The sequence below is a fragment of the Eutrigla gurnardus genome (assembly GCF_963514095.1).
Source record: "Eutrigla gurnardus genome assembly, chromosome: 2".
Classification (NCBI taxonomy): domain Eukaryota; kingdom Metazoa; phylum Chordata; class Actinopteri; order Perciformes; family Triglidae; genus Eutrigla; species Eutrigla gurnardus.
This window is the reverse complement of record NC_139916.1, coordinates 9,119,085-9,137,360: the sequence shown is the minus strand read 5'-3', so window position 1 is coordinate 9,137,360 and position 18,276 is coordinate 9,119,085. Positions and strand designations below refer to the sequence as shown.

General features: G+C 41.9%; 2 protein-coding genes across 5 annotated transcripts; one reads left to right on the top strand and one right to left on the bottom strand.

Moving 5' to 3' along the window:
- Positions 1-32: 32 nt before the first annotated feature.
- On the bottom strand, positions 33-7,385 carry tespa1 (thymocyte expressed, positive selection associated 1). Of its 2 annotated transcripts, none has more exons than XM_084034942.1 (12): positions 7,248-7,385; positions 6,415-6,580; positions 6,004-6,046; positions 5,092-5,132; positions 4,709-4,762; positions 3,991-4,024; positions 3,555-3,593; positions 3,306-3,401; positions 2,824-3,032; positions 1,596-2,719; positions 841-928; positions 33-235 (listed from the first exon to the last, which is right to left on the bottom strand). In XM_084034942.1, the coding sequence occupies exons 2-12, from the start codon at positions 6,557-6,559 to the stop codon at positions 126-128; spliced, it is 1,983 nt and encodes a 660-aa protein (XP_083891068.1). In that variant the 5' UTR covers positions 6,560-6,580; positions 7,248-7,385; the 3' UTR covers positions 33-125. The 2 variants fall into 2 exon arrangements, with proteins under 2 accessions (XP_083891068.1, XP_083891069.1); XM_084034943.1 differs by having other exon boundaries at positions 6,415-6,560; positions 7,246-7,361.
- Positions 7,386-10,853: 3,468 nt separating this feature from the next.
- On the top strand, positions 10,854-18,064 carry sp1 (sp1 transcription factor). Of its 3 annotated transcripts, none has more exons than XM_084035006.1 (6): positions 10,854-10,943; positions 11,623-11,696; positions 12,515-13,904; positions 15,334-15,475; positions 15,648-15,838; positions 16,407-18,064. In XM_084035006.1, the coding sequence occupies exons 1-6, from the start codon at positions 10,937-10,939 to the stop codon at positions 16,700-16,702; spliced, it is 2,100 nt and encodes a 699-aa protein (XP_083891132.1). In that variant the 5' UTR covers positions 10,854-10,936; the 3' UTR covers positions 16,703-18,064. The 3 variants fall into 3 exon arrangements, with proteins under 3 accessions (XP_083891132.1, XP_083891133.1, XP_083891134.1); XM_084035007.1 differs by lacking the exon at positions 10,854-10,943 and adding an exon at positions 10,950-10,998; XM_084035008.1 differs by lacking the exon at positions 10,854-10,943 and adding an exon at positions 11,001-11,044.
- Positions 18,065-18,276: the final 212 nt, after the last annotated feature.

Here is an 18,276-nt window from a genome sequence, read left to right as displayed (position 1 = left end):
TAGCATTGAAATATAATATGGTCCACGCAGTATTAGACTCAAACAGCTTTACTGTACTATTACTTTACAATTATATATTAACAATATTCTGTGTCCGGTCTGACCACAGGGAATGAACACTCCTTTTAACGTGGTTTGTTTCCAATCATCTGCTTTGTGTTTGACGAGAGGCTGACTTCTTCGTCCGCGTAGCCGCTGCTGTCTGACTGCATGCTGTCGCCCCGAACCACCTCACCTGCACGAGGACACAAACTGGGTCAGGCAACACCTACACACACACACACACACACACACACACACACACACACACACACACACACACACACACACACACACACACACAGCCAGCTGCAGTCTGCCCTGAATACACACGTGCTCACACATCATTTTCTAAATTAATCTGTCTGAACTATTCAGTTCCACGTGTCATGACTGAATTCAAAAGAAAGAACTCACAATAAGGACAGCGCAATATTTATAGAAAATGTTAATTAAATAATGCTATCAGTCAAATTTATCTTTGATTACTGTGAGCTTTGGCTCTTTTTTGGCAAATTAATTACACTCAACTGTACAAAAGCATGATTTAAGAGGCACTGGATCATTTATGTGATGATATGTGTGTACGGTATGATTTTAATAATTTAATTTAAAATAAAATCAGTCATCATTAATAGTGGAACTTTGTGACACCCCTAGTTAGGTCAGAAACCACTTCTATAAAATATGAAGTACCACAGTTTCTAGTAGTAATAGTAGTAACTACTATGTATGACCTGTGTTCACACAAAAAAAAATGTCATTCACACATATAATAAAACAAAATATACAACATTATACCTTTACATTGATGGTTTTTGGACACTGAGGAAGCTGCTGTTCTGGTAGTTTCTGATTGTCCAAAATCTTCCTCTCCTGCACTATGCACCTATAAAGACATATTAATATATTATATACTGCTAAAACTTCCTTTAGCCTGATGTAATTACATTGTGTTTACCGGTTTTTGCACACATGCTTACCCTGACGAACCAAAATCCTTCTAATAGTGGACAGTTTAGCATGAAAACAAGCAATTTTTGCATCTAATTTTATAAAACGCATCAACAAGAAGGAAGAAACTGTGTAAAATAAATCTCTACTTTTAATTAAAACGTGGAGTTTTAACAGGCACCGCGGTGAGAGTGCTTTCCCACCGATGACACAACATGAGGCAACTCAATTAACTTATTGGATCATTACCCATAACACCACAACAAAGAGTCATGTATAATGAGGCAGAACCAAACACCATCCGCTGAGGAATGAGTGTATTCTGCTAGAATAACAAGGATGATGATGTTTGAGCTGCACAATATTAATATCAAACGTCCCGAATCTTGGCGTATTCTTTCATCATGCTGCTTGAACCCTTGAAGTACGTTTGTAATTCCTATCATTATAATCACAGACGTTAACCTGGTTTGATGGGTGAGCTTTTAATTAAATTGAGTCAACCAGAATATGTTTGTACTATTTTCTGCTAAATCAACCTAATCGTTGAATTATTATTTCCATATAAATACTGTAAAAAGAAACAAACGGAACTACTTTACCTCCTCCAGCTCGAAGGAGTTAACCTGCTGCAGGTTGTCGGAGTTGTGCCCCAGGCTTCGGTTCGACTGTGGGTTCAGGTAGTGCATTTTCCCCTCTTTAAATGTCTCCTCGCATGCCTGGACAGGTGAGACAGCACAAGTATGACTGGAATCTGGTGTGTCGGGGGAGCGTGGAGAGACGTTGTCCCCCTCCAAGACAGTCACAGCGATGCAGCACTGGGTGTAGCTACCGTCGGGGGCCGGGAGCGGAGGTGATCTGGATGCGCCCGGCGCTGTGGCGTGAGGCTCAGAGATGGCGGTTTGTGATCCCGGACATGATGCACGCGTGCTTCCTGTCTCGGAGGAGATAGTAGGCGTAGCGGTTGTTTTTGAAATGTCTACGCGCTGAGCGCAGAAAGGCGCCTGGTGTACGCTCTCCGTTATCTGCGGGCAGATTAGATCGTACGTAACCTTGGCGACTGATTTCAGATCAGCAGTCCTCGTGTCACTTTGAGGATGATCTGTTTCAACCACCGTTTCTCCCGACGACGACGTGAGAGATGTTCCTACACTGTGAGTCCAGCTGTGAAGGTCTGCTGGTTTGATGCTGGTTTCATCAGCGCTGCCTGTCTGTCTGCATCCCTGCGTCTCCTTACAAGCGACCTTATTCCTAATCCCAAGGATGCCCGTGTCCTCCGCCGCGGCCTGTTGCTCCTCTTTCCCATCGTCGCAGGATGCATCGCCGCCCGTGACCAGCCTAACATCCCCAGCTGGATTACTCCCGTCACATTCCCCCAAATCCAGTTTCTTGTTCGCCCCAGTTTGGACTTTCTCCAGGACTATGTCCACTCCGCCGGGGAGGCTGCACCTCTTTCTGGGCGAGGGCTGCGGAGAGGTGGAGTCGGACCCGCGAGGAGAGCCCGTGTAGAGACACATCTTGGACACGGTGTCCTTCAGCCTCTCCACGGGAGAGCGCGGCTCGCTGCGGACGCTGCTCCGGAAGCGTTCGATCCTCTCAACGGGAGACGAGGAGAAGGTGAACTCTGGCGCGGCCAGTTTCTGCAGCGGGGTGCGGGACACGTGTGAGTAGAGGGAGTAGAAAGCGTTGGCCATCGCTGTGAGCACCTGCACCTGTCTGAAACGACCTGGCAGAAAATATAAGAGCTAGATTAAATGTAGATACATCATCTGCTACAGATTTATATATCACTATCAAACATGAATTGAGATAATTACTCTGCGGTCTTACTAGCAAGAGAGAGGCTGGGGTCCTCCTCCCGTATCCGCCGGAGCTGTGCGTCCAGGAAGAGGCGGAAGTTGATGCCCTGAGACAGAGAGGGGAAGGTGAAGAAGCGCGGAGGGATACGACAGGTGACCTGCGGCTCATCGCAGCCGAATCCCAACTCGTACAGCGTCTCCTCCGCATCCTCCGAACACATCCTCAGGACGTCTGATATACTGGTGTGCACGTCAGAGAGAAAAGGAAAGAGCAATACAGTTATAGATACAATTCAAGCAAGTGTAATACGTATTAATAGTCACAAAGTAATACTATTAATACAAAAACAAAAAAGGATGAAATAAAATGATCAAATAGAATACAAATATATATTATTCAGGTGTAAACAGGTCGAAAAAAGGGTAATGTTAAGGAGGAACATTTGGAAACCTGCAACTTGTCAAGCGGGCAAAGTTTTCAGTTCCTAAAGAATAACACGTGTTGAGCTTCACCTTGATTTGGTTGTGCAGGTGGAGGAGGAGAGGAAGCTGGAGGCCATGCTCTGGCCCAACCTCAGTGACGGCAGACGTAGTTGCTGACGAGGGGTACTGTGAACACGACGGTGAGAAAGAACGAAACCATCAACAAATAATCTTAATTATAACACAATACCTCAGTAGAAAAATAGAAAAAGTAGAAAAAGTCCTATGAAAATACAACTGTTTGCTCTCTTCTGTTCATTTTGTGAGTTGTCCACTGACCTGGTGAGTCTTTGTTTGACGGAAGGATGCCGTGTGACGCTTCATGAGAAGAAAAACCATGACAGTCCATTCTTTAGTACATTCAAAAGTATTAATCAAGTAATAAATGATCTCATCTAAACCTCTGAATCACTCCAATAGAGACACCCTCGGTAAGCACAGGTGTAACCGGCGCCTTAATATGTCAGTAAAGGATATGGGGAGTTCAAGTCATCCTGCATTTTGGACAGGAAGTGTGTCACATGCCTCTAAATCTGTCTAAATGTGAGAAACATCAAAGAGGGCTCTCTCTCATCTCTCTCCTAAATGAATTATGTTTTTGTGAGGTTAAACATATGTTCACATTAATTAATATTCATGAATAAAAAAGCACACGATCCCTGGTTTCTTGCTGTTTCATTGTGAGCGCAGCGATAAGAGTTATGTTTCTACTCACCCATCTGAAATCTCTCCATCGTTTAACAAAGAAGCTGAAACAGGAAAGGAGTGTCAGAATAAAAAAGTAATACGTCGATGCGCAGCTGTTCACCGTTAATTTGCAATTTGTTGCATATTGTTATGTTTTTGTACCACAAGACACGTCTTAAACTTAAAGGCATTATTGATGCATCATGTAAGATTTAATCCGACTTCTAAATGTTGCATTAAAATAGCAGAACCTTAAAACAACTATTCTCATTATTTTCTAATGTAGAGTATCTACATTAGTATGTGTGGATCTGCTATGTGAGGTTACATTTCATATAAAAAAAACACAAATATTTTGTGAATTGTTCACTTTTGAGAGTGAACAATTCACCCTTCTCAATTAAGATTGCATAAGACTGGGCATTTGTTAGGGCGAGACTCTCAACGCGATTACAAACGGAACAAACATGAGCTTCAGCAGAGAACAAAAAAAACATATCATGATGCACACATTTTCCAATAAGGGCCTTTCCTGCATTGTCACTTTCCTGTGTGTGTGTGTGTGTGTGTGTGTGTGTGTGCGCGTGCGTGTGTGTGCGTGTGTGTGTGTGTGTGTGTGTGTGTGTGTGTGTGTGTGTGTGCGCGTGTGTGTGTGTGTGTGTGTGCGTGTGCGTGAGTGTGTGTGTGTGTGTGTGTGTGTGTGTGTGTGCGTGTGTGCGTGTGTGCGTGTGTGTGTGTGTACTTACCATCAGCACCGAGACTCAGCTCATCATCAACATAGCTGGGTTTGAGAACCGACTCTGAAGAAAAGACGCACAGTCAGTAATTTAAGTTATTTCACATATAGATGGACATTTTCTGAAAAATAGATAAATTCACGTATTGAGATCTTCCTCACATGTGTCACTGATGAGTAAGTACTTTATTCTCCACAACAATTCAGATGTAAATGCGTTTTATTCCACTGTAGTTATATGACAGCTTCCAATACAGATTAGGATTTTACATCCAAATTGAAATATTGACTATGACGCCCAATTTGCATTTACCACATGCAACAGTCAATATGGGGATCATCGCAGATTTGATAAACTGGTACATTTATGACTTTGTTTAAGTTCATTCTCACCAAAACTCTGCTGACCCGTCTTCTCTGAGCAGGCCTCCGGACTGTAAGATCAAATATTGAAAGCATGAACACACACACACACACACACACACACACACACACACACACACACACACACACACACACACACACACACACGCGCGGTGTCATTTGCATGCTTCTTGTGAAATTAGTAATAATAACACAGCGTTTGCATAGATTGCTGCGTCTGGAGTATGACGGCGGTGCACACTTGTGACACGGCCGCACCAATTAGCTCTCAGCCGGCAGCGACCTCTTCTCAACTTCCTCCTGTAGAAACGTTTTCACGCTGAGCGGCACGAAGGTCAACACCTCCAAACCCATCTGGCCATTTTCACGTCGAGTCCTCGGGACGAGTAAACCCTCACTAAAATGGATGCCGGCGCGCTGCATGGTTGTACGTCTGATATCTTGCCATAATGTAACATTAAACAGTCATTTTCATAACAGGAAGAAGGAAATGTCATTGTAGTTATATAATAATCTTTCTATAAACTGCAGGGACCTTTGGAGGATATGTTGAAATGTTTGCATCTATATCCTGACAGTTTTTATCACAGTAAAATGATGTCTGCATCACATCATGGCCCTATAAGACGTCTGATGTGGCGGATCTCAGCACACTAAACGTTGAGGTTGTAATGAACTAAAATAAGCGGATTTCTTTTTCCAAACTGAGCTGTAAAAAAATACCTCAAGGCCATTGTGGCCAAAACAATACTGCGGCTACCTTACCACGCCGTCTTCCTGGAACGCCTCACCTCACAGACTTTCCACTTACTGTACTGTTGGTTCAACCAGTTTCCAATGACTGACACTTTGTCCTTCAAGGGCTCCAAAAAAACATCATCTAACACAAAAAAAAAAAAGTAGTAAAGCGAGCGTACTCACCCACAACCCAGGAGCCAGTTCTCAATCTTTCCTGTGAAGCATCCTGTGGAAATCACATATGATCAACGCTGACGCTTCATGAGTCATTTTCTTTCAACAAACAACTCTTATGTTTTTACTCTATTTCACGTTTGCCTTCTTTTTTTTATGTTTTTTAAACAAACATGCATATTGTTGTTATAAAGAAGTGGAACCTCTAATTGTGCTGAATGAATGCATCTTTTGCTGTTTCTAAAAGTCCATTTTTATTCACTTTTCAGTTGGGACATTTTCTTTTATGTATTTGCAATGACAGAAATAACAGTGACGATAAGCTGGACACAAACTCTCCGACTCCTTCCACTAAAGGAGGCGTCCTCAAGCAGAATTCATCAGTATAGACACTGGACGCGCTCCCAAGTTTGGACCCACCATCAGAGAAGACGTCGTCGTCAGCTATAGAGGCAGAGGGCAGGTTGCACAGCGACCCCTCTGGGTCCTGCTCCTCCAGCGTGGGCCGCTGCCGGCTGCTGTTGATCCAGGCTCGCCGCCTCACCGTGGACGACGGCCTCTCCATCCCCGCTGCTCACTGACAGCACTGTTGGGTCAAAGCAACGGAGACACAACGACGGGACAATACGTTTCATTGAAGTTGAAGTTCATAATACTCACTGTTTTGTACATGTAGGAATTACTCCATTACTGCTTTGAAATGAATAGTTTCCACGGAAACACATCACCAAGCAATTAATCAAGTTTAACTTAAAAATACAGGTCAAATTTAATTAAATAATGCTGGCATTTCTTCTTTCTAGTAGTGCATGAAAAAAATGAAAAATGCACATAAAAGATAGTATACTATAAATACTTAAAGCTATAGAAAATAACAATGAACATGTAAGGTGACACAGCAGGTCCACCCAAATCTATTCAAATTAAAATTGATATAAATACATATTACATCATGTTAATGAAGGCCGATGTGAAGGTCCAGTAATAAAGTTGATGAATAGATAGCATGTATTATATAATAGGATCTAAATTATTTACACGGATTATGAATCTAAAGAGAACATGTGTATTTCATTGTTTTATAAGCGTTTGTATGCCTATTGTAAGCCACGAAATAAGACTTTCTCTCCAGAGTCAGCGAGGGGAAAGTGTACCTCGTTATTAGTCAAATTAAGTCCTGCTGGTTGTTTTTTAAACTCATATTTTAAAACAAGAACAGCGAACAAAGTTGGGGGAAGAAAAGCCGCTTTTACCTCTCGGTGGACGGCAGGATTCACTTGTTTCAGCGACGCTCTTCCTCTCGCTTCCTGTTGCTCAGTATCTGAAACTGATCTGCAAACTCTCAAAAGCGCGTTCAGCGCGCTCTGCTTTTCAACGGCGACGGTGACGAGTTGAACTAGTCGTCTCGTCGTATTGGCCCGCGTGCGTGCGTGCTCGTGCGCGCTCGTGCGTGCAGCGGATCGGTGCAGGGAGGAGGTTTGACTGTAGGAAGTGACTTTGCATGTCATCGGTTTTATCAGCGCGGCGCGCGGCGGTGACACATCCTGCAGAAACTGAAGCAGACGCACTCGGAGTAGGTTTCTGGAAACGTCAGTAAAGCTGAACTTAACTGTTTCAACAGGAGCGATTATGATCATTATGTTAACGCAGTTATGCAAATTAGGACCGACAACACACTGAGCAACTCATTCCACATGACATGTATTGTTATTATTTATTTAATTATGAATTCATAGTCCATTCAAGGTATTTAAGCTATTTTTTATCTTATTTTTTTTAATTTAAAAGTATACCATATAGTGTTATTACTGGTTAAATAAGGATTAATTAATGATTTATAGAAGCTAGACGACTTTTCGTTGTCAGGTTTAAATGCTCTTTTATATCACATCCTTCTGGGCTTATTAGTGAGAAACTTTTAACCATCTATTAGCCTAATTATTTATTAAAGGTGCTTTTGACAACATTGATAACATCCAGCCACTAGATGTCGCACTCGCACGCTCGCAGCTGTTGGTTTATGTGTTCTTTTGCCTCTGAAGGAAAGAAAGTGACATATTTTCTTGTGGAACAGAACCAATTGTATTTTTTTAATGAAAGCAATTAAATTAAACATAAATATACTTTATACATCTAATAAATGATTTATTTTACCATTTATTTAAAGGTAGGGCTTAAGACATTTTGACATGTTACAGTAAGAAAAGCACAGTTGTATATAGTTCCATTAATTGTGGCTGAATTCATTTAGGGCTTCAGTTGCAGGGCAGAGCCATTGTTAATGTTATTTCTGACATCTGTGCTTCAAAATATGATACTTTATTATATACTTAACTACCCAACAATGTAAACATATATGAAAATGTACAGTTCCTACTTTAATTAATATTGTAGTTGTATATACCTCTCATAATTTTGAAAAATTCCTTCAGGATCCCTTCTTATTTCTGCTGCAACACCTGCATTTCTGCGCCATGAGGCCTACGCTGCTCACCCTCCTGATACCTTATACATGGTAGGTATGGTGATCATATCATACTTTTACATTAGTAACGCTCGAAATGGAGGACTTGAAGTATTTGCATTATGATAGGCCTATTCTTACTTTCCCTAAAGGATAAGGAAAGGATCAAAAATACTTCACTGCTGAAGGGAGTTAATGAATGGTGCACTAGTGGCCAGATGCATTAGGCCTATAGGCCGACTGATACAATACGTTGTTTGACCTAATTGTGTGTGTGTGTGTGTGTGTTTGTGACACAATCGTATCTGTATAACTGTAGTAATGTCTGTGTTTGACAGCTGGGTGGATGCAGGCTTGGCCTGAGGATGGACTCCACCCTCTGTCCTGTTTACATGGGCACATGTCGTTAGCCTAATAGCATAATTGCCTAAGTCATTTTTTGGCCAAATTGAGATATCTGCCTAACCTTCCTCTCCTACCACTGCTGCATCACCTTGCCTTATTGGCTATGTCCTCAACCTATCAGAACACTTTTTAGAGTCCAAAATCACTATCTGCCCAAGTCATCTTTTTGACTTAGGCATGTTTGCCGGTATAAACAAACATGGCTGATCGCATAAGAAAGTTTAACAGAAGTGAAGCATTAGATCTTCTCTTCAATTCATTTGGTAAGCTGGTTTATTCCTTCAACTTTCTAGACAGTAAATGTACTCTCAGTCAATCAAGGAGATTAGGAACTGTGTGTTTAAACTTTTAATCACAATTCTGCAACAAGATATGATGTAGTGTAAGAGCTAGCTTATGCTAGCAAAGCTTAATTTGAAGTGTTGATTTTAAGTGTTTTGACAAGAAATACAAGAAGTATTCTTGGTAATATGGTCTTTTTCAAGTCTAAGTCTTTTTCACTTTAAGAATGTGGCTGCATTATTTGATTTAATCATCAATCATCATATTTGCATTTTCATTCTCATGATCTGCAAAATAGTGCACATAATTCAAAATGCCTTGTAAAAAAAACCTAGTTGAGGTTAAAACAACTTAGTTAAGGTTAAAACAACTTAGTTAAGGTGAAAACAACTTAGGTAAGGTTAAAACAACTTAGGCAAGGTTAAACTTTAAAACAACTTTGTTAAGATTATACTTTAAAACACCTTAGATAAGGTTAGACTTGGTTATGTTATCATTATATACATATACTGTAAGAGAAAAAAATGCCTAAGTCATGACATATTCTGCCTAAGTCACTTTTATTTGTTATGGAGTTGATGTTGTGTCTTTTTTTTTTTTCAAACTTGTTCACAGGTCTGGTTGAACTTGCTGTTACATTATCAATAAAAAATACCAATCTGCTTGCTAGAAATTGTGTTTTTTCTCTTTTTCCGAAAACGTTCAAATATGACTTAGGCAATTATGCTATTAGGCTAACGATGTGCTGCTTCACTGACAGCCCCCTCGCACATCTCAATAATAAAAGCCCTCCTACAAGCGAGCCATTTTCTCCTCCCCGCGCGGTTACAGCCAGTGTTTGACTGTGATGGGGTCTCGTCTCCTCCACCCTGACGGACTCCTCCCGCCTCCATGCTGTTTCCCAGCCCACAGGGCGCCACCAGGGAGTGGCCACCGGCCACGGAGGCAAGACTTAAATACCCAGTCCGCCTTCCTCCTTCCGAACCCCCCCGTGTTTAAAGAAAGATGATGAGCCAGGGCACCCTTTCACTGTCGAATAATAATACAGTATCACAGAACGAGTGAGGAGAAATATCAACATTTACGAAAACATGTTTACTCATGCCGCCATTTGAGCGGAAAACAGATAACCCAACGTCAATCATACTCAGTGGTACAACCAAACATGGGTTCGTCCCGCCCAATTCTCTTCTTTCGCCATTTACATTGGCTGGTTGATTCTAGTTGGCGGAAACGACCGTTGTCATTGGAGGAAAGCAGCAATCCGTCGCACGGTGCTCCCACAGGGGTGCGCTTCTTTTCATCATTGGGACAGTGCCATAGTACAGTAAAAAAAAACGTACAATCGAGGTGAACGGTTGAATGCAGTTTGCTATTCTGGAAGTCGGTTTTCGCTACTGTTGTTGTAACTCCAACTGGAAATCAGTGCTAAATTGAAGTCAAACGACAGAAAACAAATCACCTTAAATGGCGTTACTGTAGTTGTATGCCTTACGATAAACTACATCCGTGGGTGAGGATTGTGATATGCGATTGAAAGCTCGGAACGTCTAGTAAGTGGGCCCTGAGAGCCAATGCTATTTTGACAAACTGTAACGTCAACGTTTAAAGTTTAAACGTGTACAAGCGGTTTGCTGTTACACGTTCGAATAATGTGACTGGCTGAACGGGTTCTTAAATCGAACGCACCCGCCTTTCTCCTTCATAGAGGGAGCCCGTCAAGTTTGTGTGAAGTTGTGAAAAGTTGTCAACCCGAAAAAAGAGCAGAGAAACTCCTCCCGTCTTCAAATTATGAGCAGTAAGTGAACTTTTTCAACTCACTGACCACTTGTGAACGGAGCGTTACGTTAACAGTAAGAAGTAGAAATTAACGTACATGTTTTAAATGGATTCACCGGTGTGGGGTATTATATTGTATTGTTTTCAAGCTAGCGTCTCAAGCTGTTTAAAAGTGACCAAGTACTTAACTGCTAATTGTCGGTACTTAGCGTTAGCAAACAACATTTAGCCAACCAAGTAGAGCTAGCTAACTATGTTAACAGTAACCTAACTTCTGTTCTTAATTAACGCGAACTTACGTGGTTACACAATGGTTTAACTTTGTCAAATGGATGTGAACTAGCTACGCTGTGTGTTGTAGTGCAGTTGAAACCATGTCGCGCTCTTTAGCTAACGTTAAAACTAGGCTTTTTTTTTGCTCAACATTACTTGTGATGAGTCCGTGTTAGCTTAGCTAATAGGCTAGCTGGCTCCTTTCGAGCACTTGTGGCATGGATTTCTATGCATTTCTTGCTATAATTGTTTCACGTCAGACGCTTTCCGAAAGTTTAGCTGTTTTTTTTGTGAGGTCGACCGGTGCGTATGACGTTACTGTGTCCCCTCAGTGGACGCAGCGTTAACAGTTTGATGGTCCCACTGTTTCCAATGCAGCTACTTTTTTTTTAGTAGAAGTGATCTTACAAACTCTTCTTCCGCAGATCAGCAGCAGGGTGAAATGGCCGCTGTGGAGAGCGGTGGAGGCTACAGTCAAAAGCGAAACACAAATTCACAAGTAGGTTATCCTGACTGTTGCCCAAGATTATAAACCGAGAATCATAAACTATACTCCGGACTGTCCCTGTTGTTTATTTCATACTAGTTGGGTTTGTTTTTGTCCTTCGTCTCTGTCGGGACGGTTGTTGATTTTCTCTCCAGAGCACATGTCACCGGGGTGGGGAATGGGCAGGTAAATTTCGCCCACACGGGGTGTTCCCGTCAAACCCCGGCACTTCGTGTGCATTTCGCTCGGCCCATTTGGCTGGCCTTGGAGGGGGTGGCTAGAGGAGTGTGTCAGTTTATAGGGCAAAATAAATTGTGGGAGGGAGATGGGTGGGTTTGGGGGGAGGGGAAGCCGAGCCCGCCGCTTCTCTGGAAAAAAAATGTGATCCCTCCCATACTCTCCCACCACTGCTTCCCCTCCGACTTTTTACTACATCCTCACTCTGTGTGAAGTGCTGTGCAGAGACTTCCATGACAAACACATGTTTAATGATATGAATGGAGTTTTGGAAGTGTGGCAATATAGCATGGTTAGATTGGCATTTACAAAGCCAGCCACATTTTTTATCTAAATCTAAACTCGCATGAATTGGACATCTTTTTAGTTTTAAATCCTCATATGGCTTTTTAAGCTCAGGCCCAACAACTTGGATCTTACTCTTTTTAAATCACTTGTTTTTGATAAATGTTTGATTATTCTGCTTTATTCATTCAAATCATATTTTAATCTGCTTTTTTGTTTGATAGCATTGCTTGTTGTTCTTGTGAGATTTTAATATGTATCTTTACTATGTAACTTCCTTCTTTTTCTATCATGTTTTCTCCTTGCAGGACTCACAGCAGCCATCCCCTCTTGCCTTGTTGGCAGCCACATGTAGTCGAATTGACACCCCTGGGGAGAGCGATTCACCTGACCAACAACAAAACCAGCAGCAACAGCTGGACCTTAACCAGGGTGTTTTCACCTCCAGTGCCAATGGCTGGCAGGTCATACCTCTTAGCGTTCAAACAACCTCAGGCACTAACACTATCACCACTGACTCCTCTGGGGTGATGACCATAGGAGACATGGGCAAGAGCAGACAGGTGCTTTCCCCATCAGCTATTGTGAGCACTCAGGGACAGCAGCATCAGCCACAGCAATACATAGTAGCTCAGGCTCCATCAATGCAGGGTCAGCAGGTGCTTACCACCATATCGGGTATGATGCCCAACATTCAGTACCAGGTTATTCCCCAGTTTCAAACAGTAGATGGCCAGCCACTGCAGCTGGCACATACTCAGCAGGATTCTGCTGTATCTGCCACTGCAGCACAAGGCCAGCAGTTTCAGATAGTGTCATCTTCTAATGGCCAGCAGATCTTAGCTGCAACCAATAGAGGGGGTGCAGCCGGCAACATCATAACAATGCCCAGTCTCCTTCAGGGAGCTATCCCCATACAAAATATAAGCTTAGGCAATGGCATGTTACAAAACCAGCCTCAGTTCCTGGCAAATATGCCCGTGTCACTAAATGGAAACATCACTTTGTTGCCAGTCAGCACTGGAACAAGCGGAGATGCGAATGGTGGAGGGGATACAGGGGTAAACCAACTAATACAGCAACTTCCAGTGTCCAGCGCGGCAGGGTACATGACAAGTGCGCCTACCATCACCACACAGACCGCCTCCTCTTATGGAATGACACAAACACACAACAGCAATGGAGTATTGACGGGCACATTCCAGCAAAACGCAGCATCTTCTCTGGGTGTCCCAATCCAGCCCGACAACAGAGAAGTGCAGCAGCAGCAGCCACAACAGATCCTTATCCAGCCTCAGCAGGTTATCCAAGGTGGAACGCAACTCCAGACCATCCAGGCTGGTACCGTTGCGACTGCTGGGGGTCAGGTATTTGCGACTCCGACACTCAGCCAGGAAGGGCTTCAAAATCTTCAAATTATGCCAAACGCAGGCCCCATCCTCCTGCGCACTGTAGGCCCCAATGGCCAGGTGAGCTGGCAGACCATTCAGATCCAGAGTCCGACGGGCCCACAGATCACACTGGCCCCAATGCAGTCTCTCCCCCAACTTGGCCAAGCTCAGGGTGCTGCAGGAGGAGTATCTGTCAACACAGTGCAGATCCCAGGCATCCAGACCATAAATCTCAACACACTTGGAGGCTCCGGGCTGCAGATGCACCAGCTGCAGACTGTTCCCATCACCATTGCTAGCACAGCAGGTCAGTCAGTAGCCCTAACCCTAGGAATGATTGATGTTCAGTGTGAAAGTATTTGGCAAACGCTTTGCATTTATATTTTAAAAAGTGACCTACATGTCCAAAAAGTATATTAAATGAATAGTTGTCTCAAACACTTTGAAGAAGGACTTAAACAAATTAAATTAAAAAACTAAATTATGCAACTTTCATGCAGGAATGTATCTATATTTCTATATTGCATTGGTTTGTTATTTTGACTTTGCAATTTCTCTTTACATTTTTTGTCTGTAATCAAAATAACTGAGGTGGAAATGGACCTTTTGAATTTAAGGCAAGACCAAACATCTAGTAACATACAGATTGTTTGGCGGTACACTTACTGGTGATTGGGCTGAGTAAATTTAAAGAAGTCTTAGAAAATTAAGTCTACTTGCTGTATTAACATTTTTCTGACAGAAGTTAATGCAATATATCTTGTATCTCTGGATTTGATCTCCAGTGTTAAGTGCAGAAATACTGGTTTAACCGGTTCCGCTGGCCCAGTGTATCCCTGAGCTCTTTACTGCACTGCATGTGTTTGTGTTCCCTTTGAAATTCTTACTTAGTGACACTTCATCGCCTCAAACAATGGCCACATTACAGCACCGTAGTTAAGGGTTGGCAACTTGGCCAAAACTTCTGTGCCATAGTAGGGGTGTAACTTGACCCCTCCCATTTTGCAGCAGCCGTTATCATGTCTAAACCTTTTCTTAGTTCTGTTACTAGTAGCCCATCACATTGTCTTAAGTTTTAGTCTATTTGTGACGTTCATGAGGAAGCACTGGGTCTGTAGTTCACGTAATTTGCTCTTTTATTATAATCATGTGCTTCCCATCAGCTATGTACGGAATGGGGGATTTTACTACACATCAGTGTCTCTGTTGAGATGGCAAACATTTACTTTAGTTTAGTGGTTATAGGCTGGAGGGCTCAGACTGTTTATTCTCAAGGCACTTATAATATTAGTCGTTTTCAAGTGGTATGTCTCACTGTGACAAACCTGCATGAACACACTGGGTTTAGTATTGATTGATTACTATTGTAAATGCTCTGAAATTAGTAAATATCTGAAATTCTTGACTTTGTCATTGGAAATGACTTGTAGTAGATCTTACCAGAGATGTGATAGGTCTGAGTTGCAGCCAGCAGTAAACATTTAGTGCCATTTTTTTTAAAGCAGTAATTGAGACCCTGTGTTAGTCATTTTTATAGACTCTTTAATGCAAGCAGTTGTAATCTGTCTGTGGAATCTAATGGATGTTCTTACAGGATAGATTGCAGAAAAACTTCATGTATGATGAAGTAATTGTAATTGTTTGTTCTGAAACTGATTGATGACATATGTATAAACACAAACAAGCTGAACAACATTGTTGTTTATATGTAAATGTATATTTTCTGTTCTCGACAGGAGAACATACTTTACAGACAGGCGGAGAAAGTTTAGATGATAGCACAGCTCTGGATGATGAGGATATAAGCCCACCACCTCAAGGACGGCGTAACCGCAGGGAAGCCTGTACCTGCCCATTCTGCAAGGATGGAGAAGGACGGTATGTCATTGCACCACTTTGTTAGGTACACCTATGTAGGCCATTGCAATCCAAGACAAGAACCCTGCTGGAAAGTCTCCTCATAGGTTGCCTACAATGTTCAGCCAATTATGACTCTGAATTCAGTGAACATTAATAAGCCTCTAACTCTTATGTTCTCTACATCAAACAGGGACCCGACTAAAAAGAAGCAGCACATTTGTCACATCTCTGGCTGTGGGAAGATCTACGGAAAGACATCCCACCTAAGGGCCCACCTGCGTTGGCACACAGGAGAACGACCCTTCGTCTGCGGCTGGTCTTTCTGTGGCAAACGATTCACCCGTTCAGATGAGCTTCAGCGCCATAAGAGGACGCACACAGGTGAGGGTTAATTTACTTTGACATTTTGCAGTTGTGTGAGATTTACTGCCTTTATTATAATGTCAAAGTAGACAAAGTCCAAATACTTGCTTCTTTGATATAGAAATCGTCAAGCATAAGCCTTTGTGTGTGTGTGTGTGTGTGTCAACATCTGTTTTTCTTGACAACATAGCTTTTGATCATTTTTTGTGCAACAGGATTACATTTTTAATTGACAGAATTCAAATTACTTGGCAACTATCTTGACAAATCGTTTTATTGTTTGGATTAAATCTTTGGATTTGAATATGTCAGTTTAGGGCTTCAGGAAATATCCATTTAATCAAGAGAATGATAAATGGTGATGATAATGAGTAGAATAATGAAAGTAAGTAAGTTGCTGCTCTAGGATTTCTTATCCACTTGAATCTTGCATATCATCACATATTGCATTTTTATTTTCAACCCAAATATTAAAATGTATTCTACACTGCTGTACAGTGTATTGATCCGTCACAAACTCAATGTAATGCCAGCTGCAGTTATTTTTATATGGATTATTTTTTAATGATTTCTCTCTCCTTTTCAGGTGAGAAAAGGTTTGTTTGTCCAGAGTGTCCCAAACGCTTCATGCGCAGCGACCACCTCTCCAAACACATCAAAACCCACACAAACAAGAAAGCAGTGGCCACCAGCAGCACTGCAGTCTCAACTGAGGCTGCGTCCCCGACGGCAGGAACAAAAGTTGGCACAGTAGCAGCCAGTGACCAGCACACCATTGTCACCATGGAAACCTTATCTGCAGAGAGCATAGCTCGATTAGCCAGCAGCGGGATCAACATGATGCAAGTGGACCTTCACCAAATGAATGGCAACAGCTACTAAGGACAGTGGAGGAGAACGAAGACAGGCTTTGGTGGATGTTGCTTTCGGACATTTGGGGTTAAAAAGGGCACGTTTGACTGCAGACATGAAACCTCCCAAAGGCTTCAGGCAGGAGAGACGCTCACAGATGCAACACAACACACTATTGAATTTGAGGACCGAAGCAGGAATATGGATGTCCATCTTGTATTAGACACCTGTGGCATGGAAGGGTCAGAGTTGGATGAAAATGTCAAGACTAGAAGAATTATTATAAAATCGTATTTCCCCTGAATGGAAATGGCACGACACTAACATCTGTCCCACAGAAAGACTCGGTCTTACTTCGTAGTGGGATTGCAATAACACACAAACCTAGACCGGCACTGTTGACGTTACATTGGTAGCTAGTCATATCCTCCCTACTAGCTTCTACTCTTCACCTCGGGTATTTCCAGCCCCCTCCCACCTTAACTGGCCTATAATACTAAATGCACCCCCTAAAATTGAATTCTAACAAGAGCAGCAATCGTGTTGCAGTTTTCACATCTGTGTGGTGTGATGGTTAGGAGAATGGGCTGTGTTCACGAGCGAACAATCCCATTATCATAGGAACAATACGATAAGTGTCGGGGTGAACCGTTTAGGAGGACTGAAATACACAAGGTCACCAGAGCCAAACGCACTAATCAGTGTGAGGACGTAGGTGTGTCAGGGCACTGAAATCCTGAGAATAACTATTTAACCTCCTTATATAGGTACACACATTCAAGCCATCATGCGTTGATACGTTTATCATAGCAAAACATTTTTGATTTTTTTTTAATGTATATATATATATATTTTTTGGTAATGTAAAGGCTACAGAAATTCTTAGCATAGGCAGGATCATCTTACATGATTGCAAGAGATTGCCTTTCAGTTGTATGAACCTCTCATGCACAATCAATCTTAATCTTATGTTATTACTTTTATATATATGTATGTAGATGAAATGTTTAAATTTAAGAGCCTTTCTGTCATAGAATAATGTATTCTATACAGTCCAGATCTTCCCAATACTTTTTTTCTCCTCCTGCGGTATACTCATTATCTTTGCCTTGCAGTTAATGACAGTTTGTTTTCTCTTTTGGTGGAAAACCTTTTAGTTATATTGGGTCAGAGTATTTTGTAATAATGTCCAGACAGCATAAATGTAAGCTCAAAACCAAAGGTTCATATTCATTTTATAAGCAAAACTAGCAAATCTGTTTGGTCCATGAACTTTCTATTAATTTTTACTTGTGTAATGCATATGTTAAAGTTCTAACTGGAAAAGATCTAGCTTGAGGCAAGCACAGGACGCACATCCCATTGTTGTCCAAATAAATAAGTTGCAAACTGTATTAAGAGTCTGTCTTTTCTGAAAATATGCTTCTTACCCATGTAGAACTACAGAATCCTGCTTTGTTTGGCAAAGATGACTTACTGTAACTTGTATGTTTAAAAGCTCTCCTTTGAAACTCTAGACCAAGTTCAGACAGCAAGTGCTCTTATCCCCCTCTTTAAATAAGGTATTTTATATTGTGTGCGTGTATACAATTACTGCAATTGCC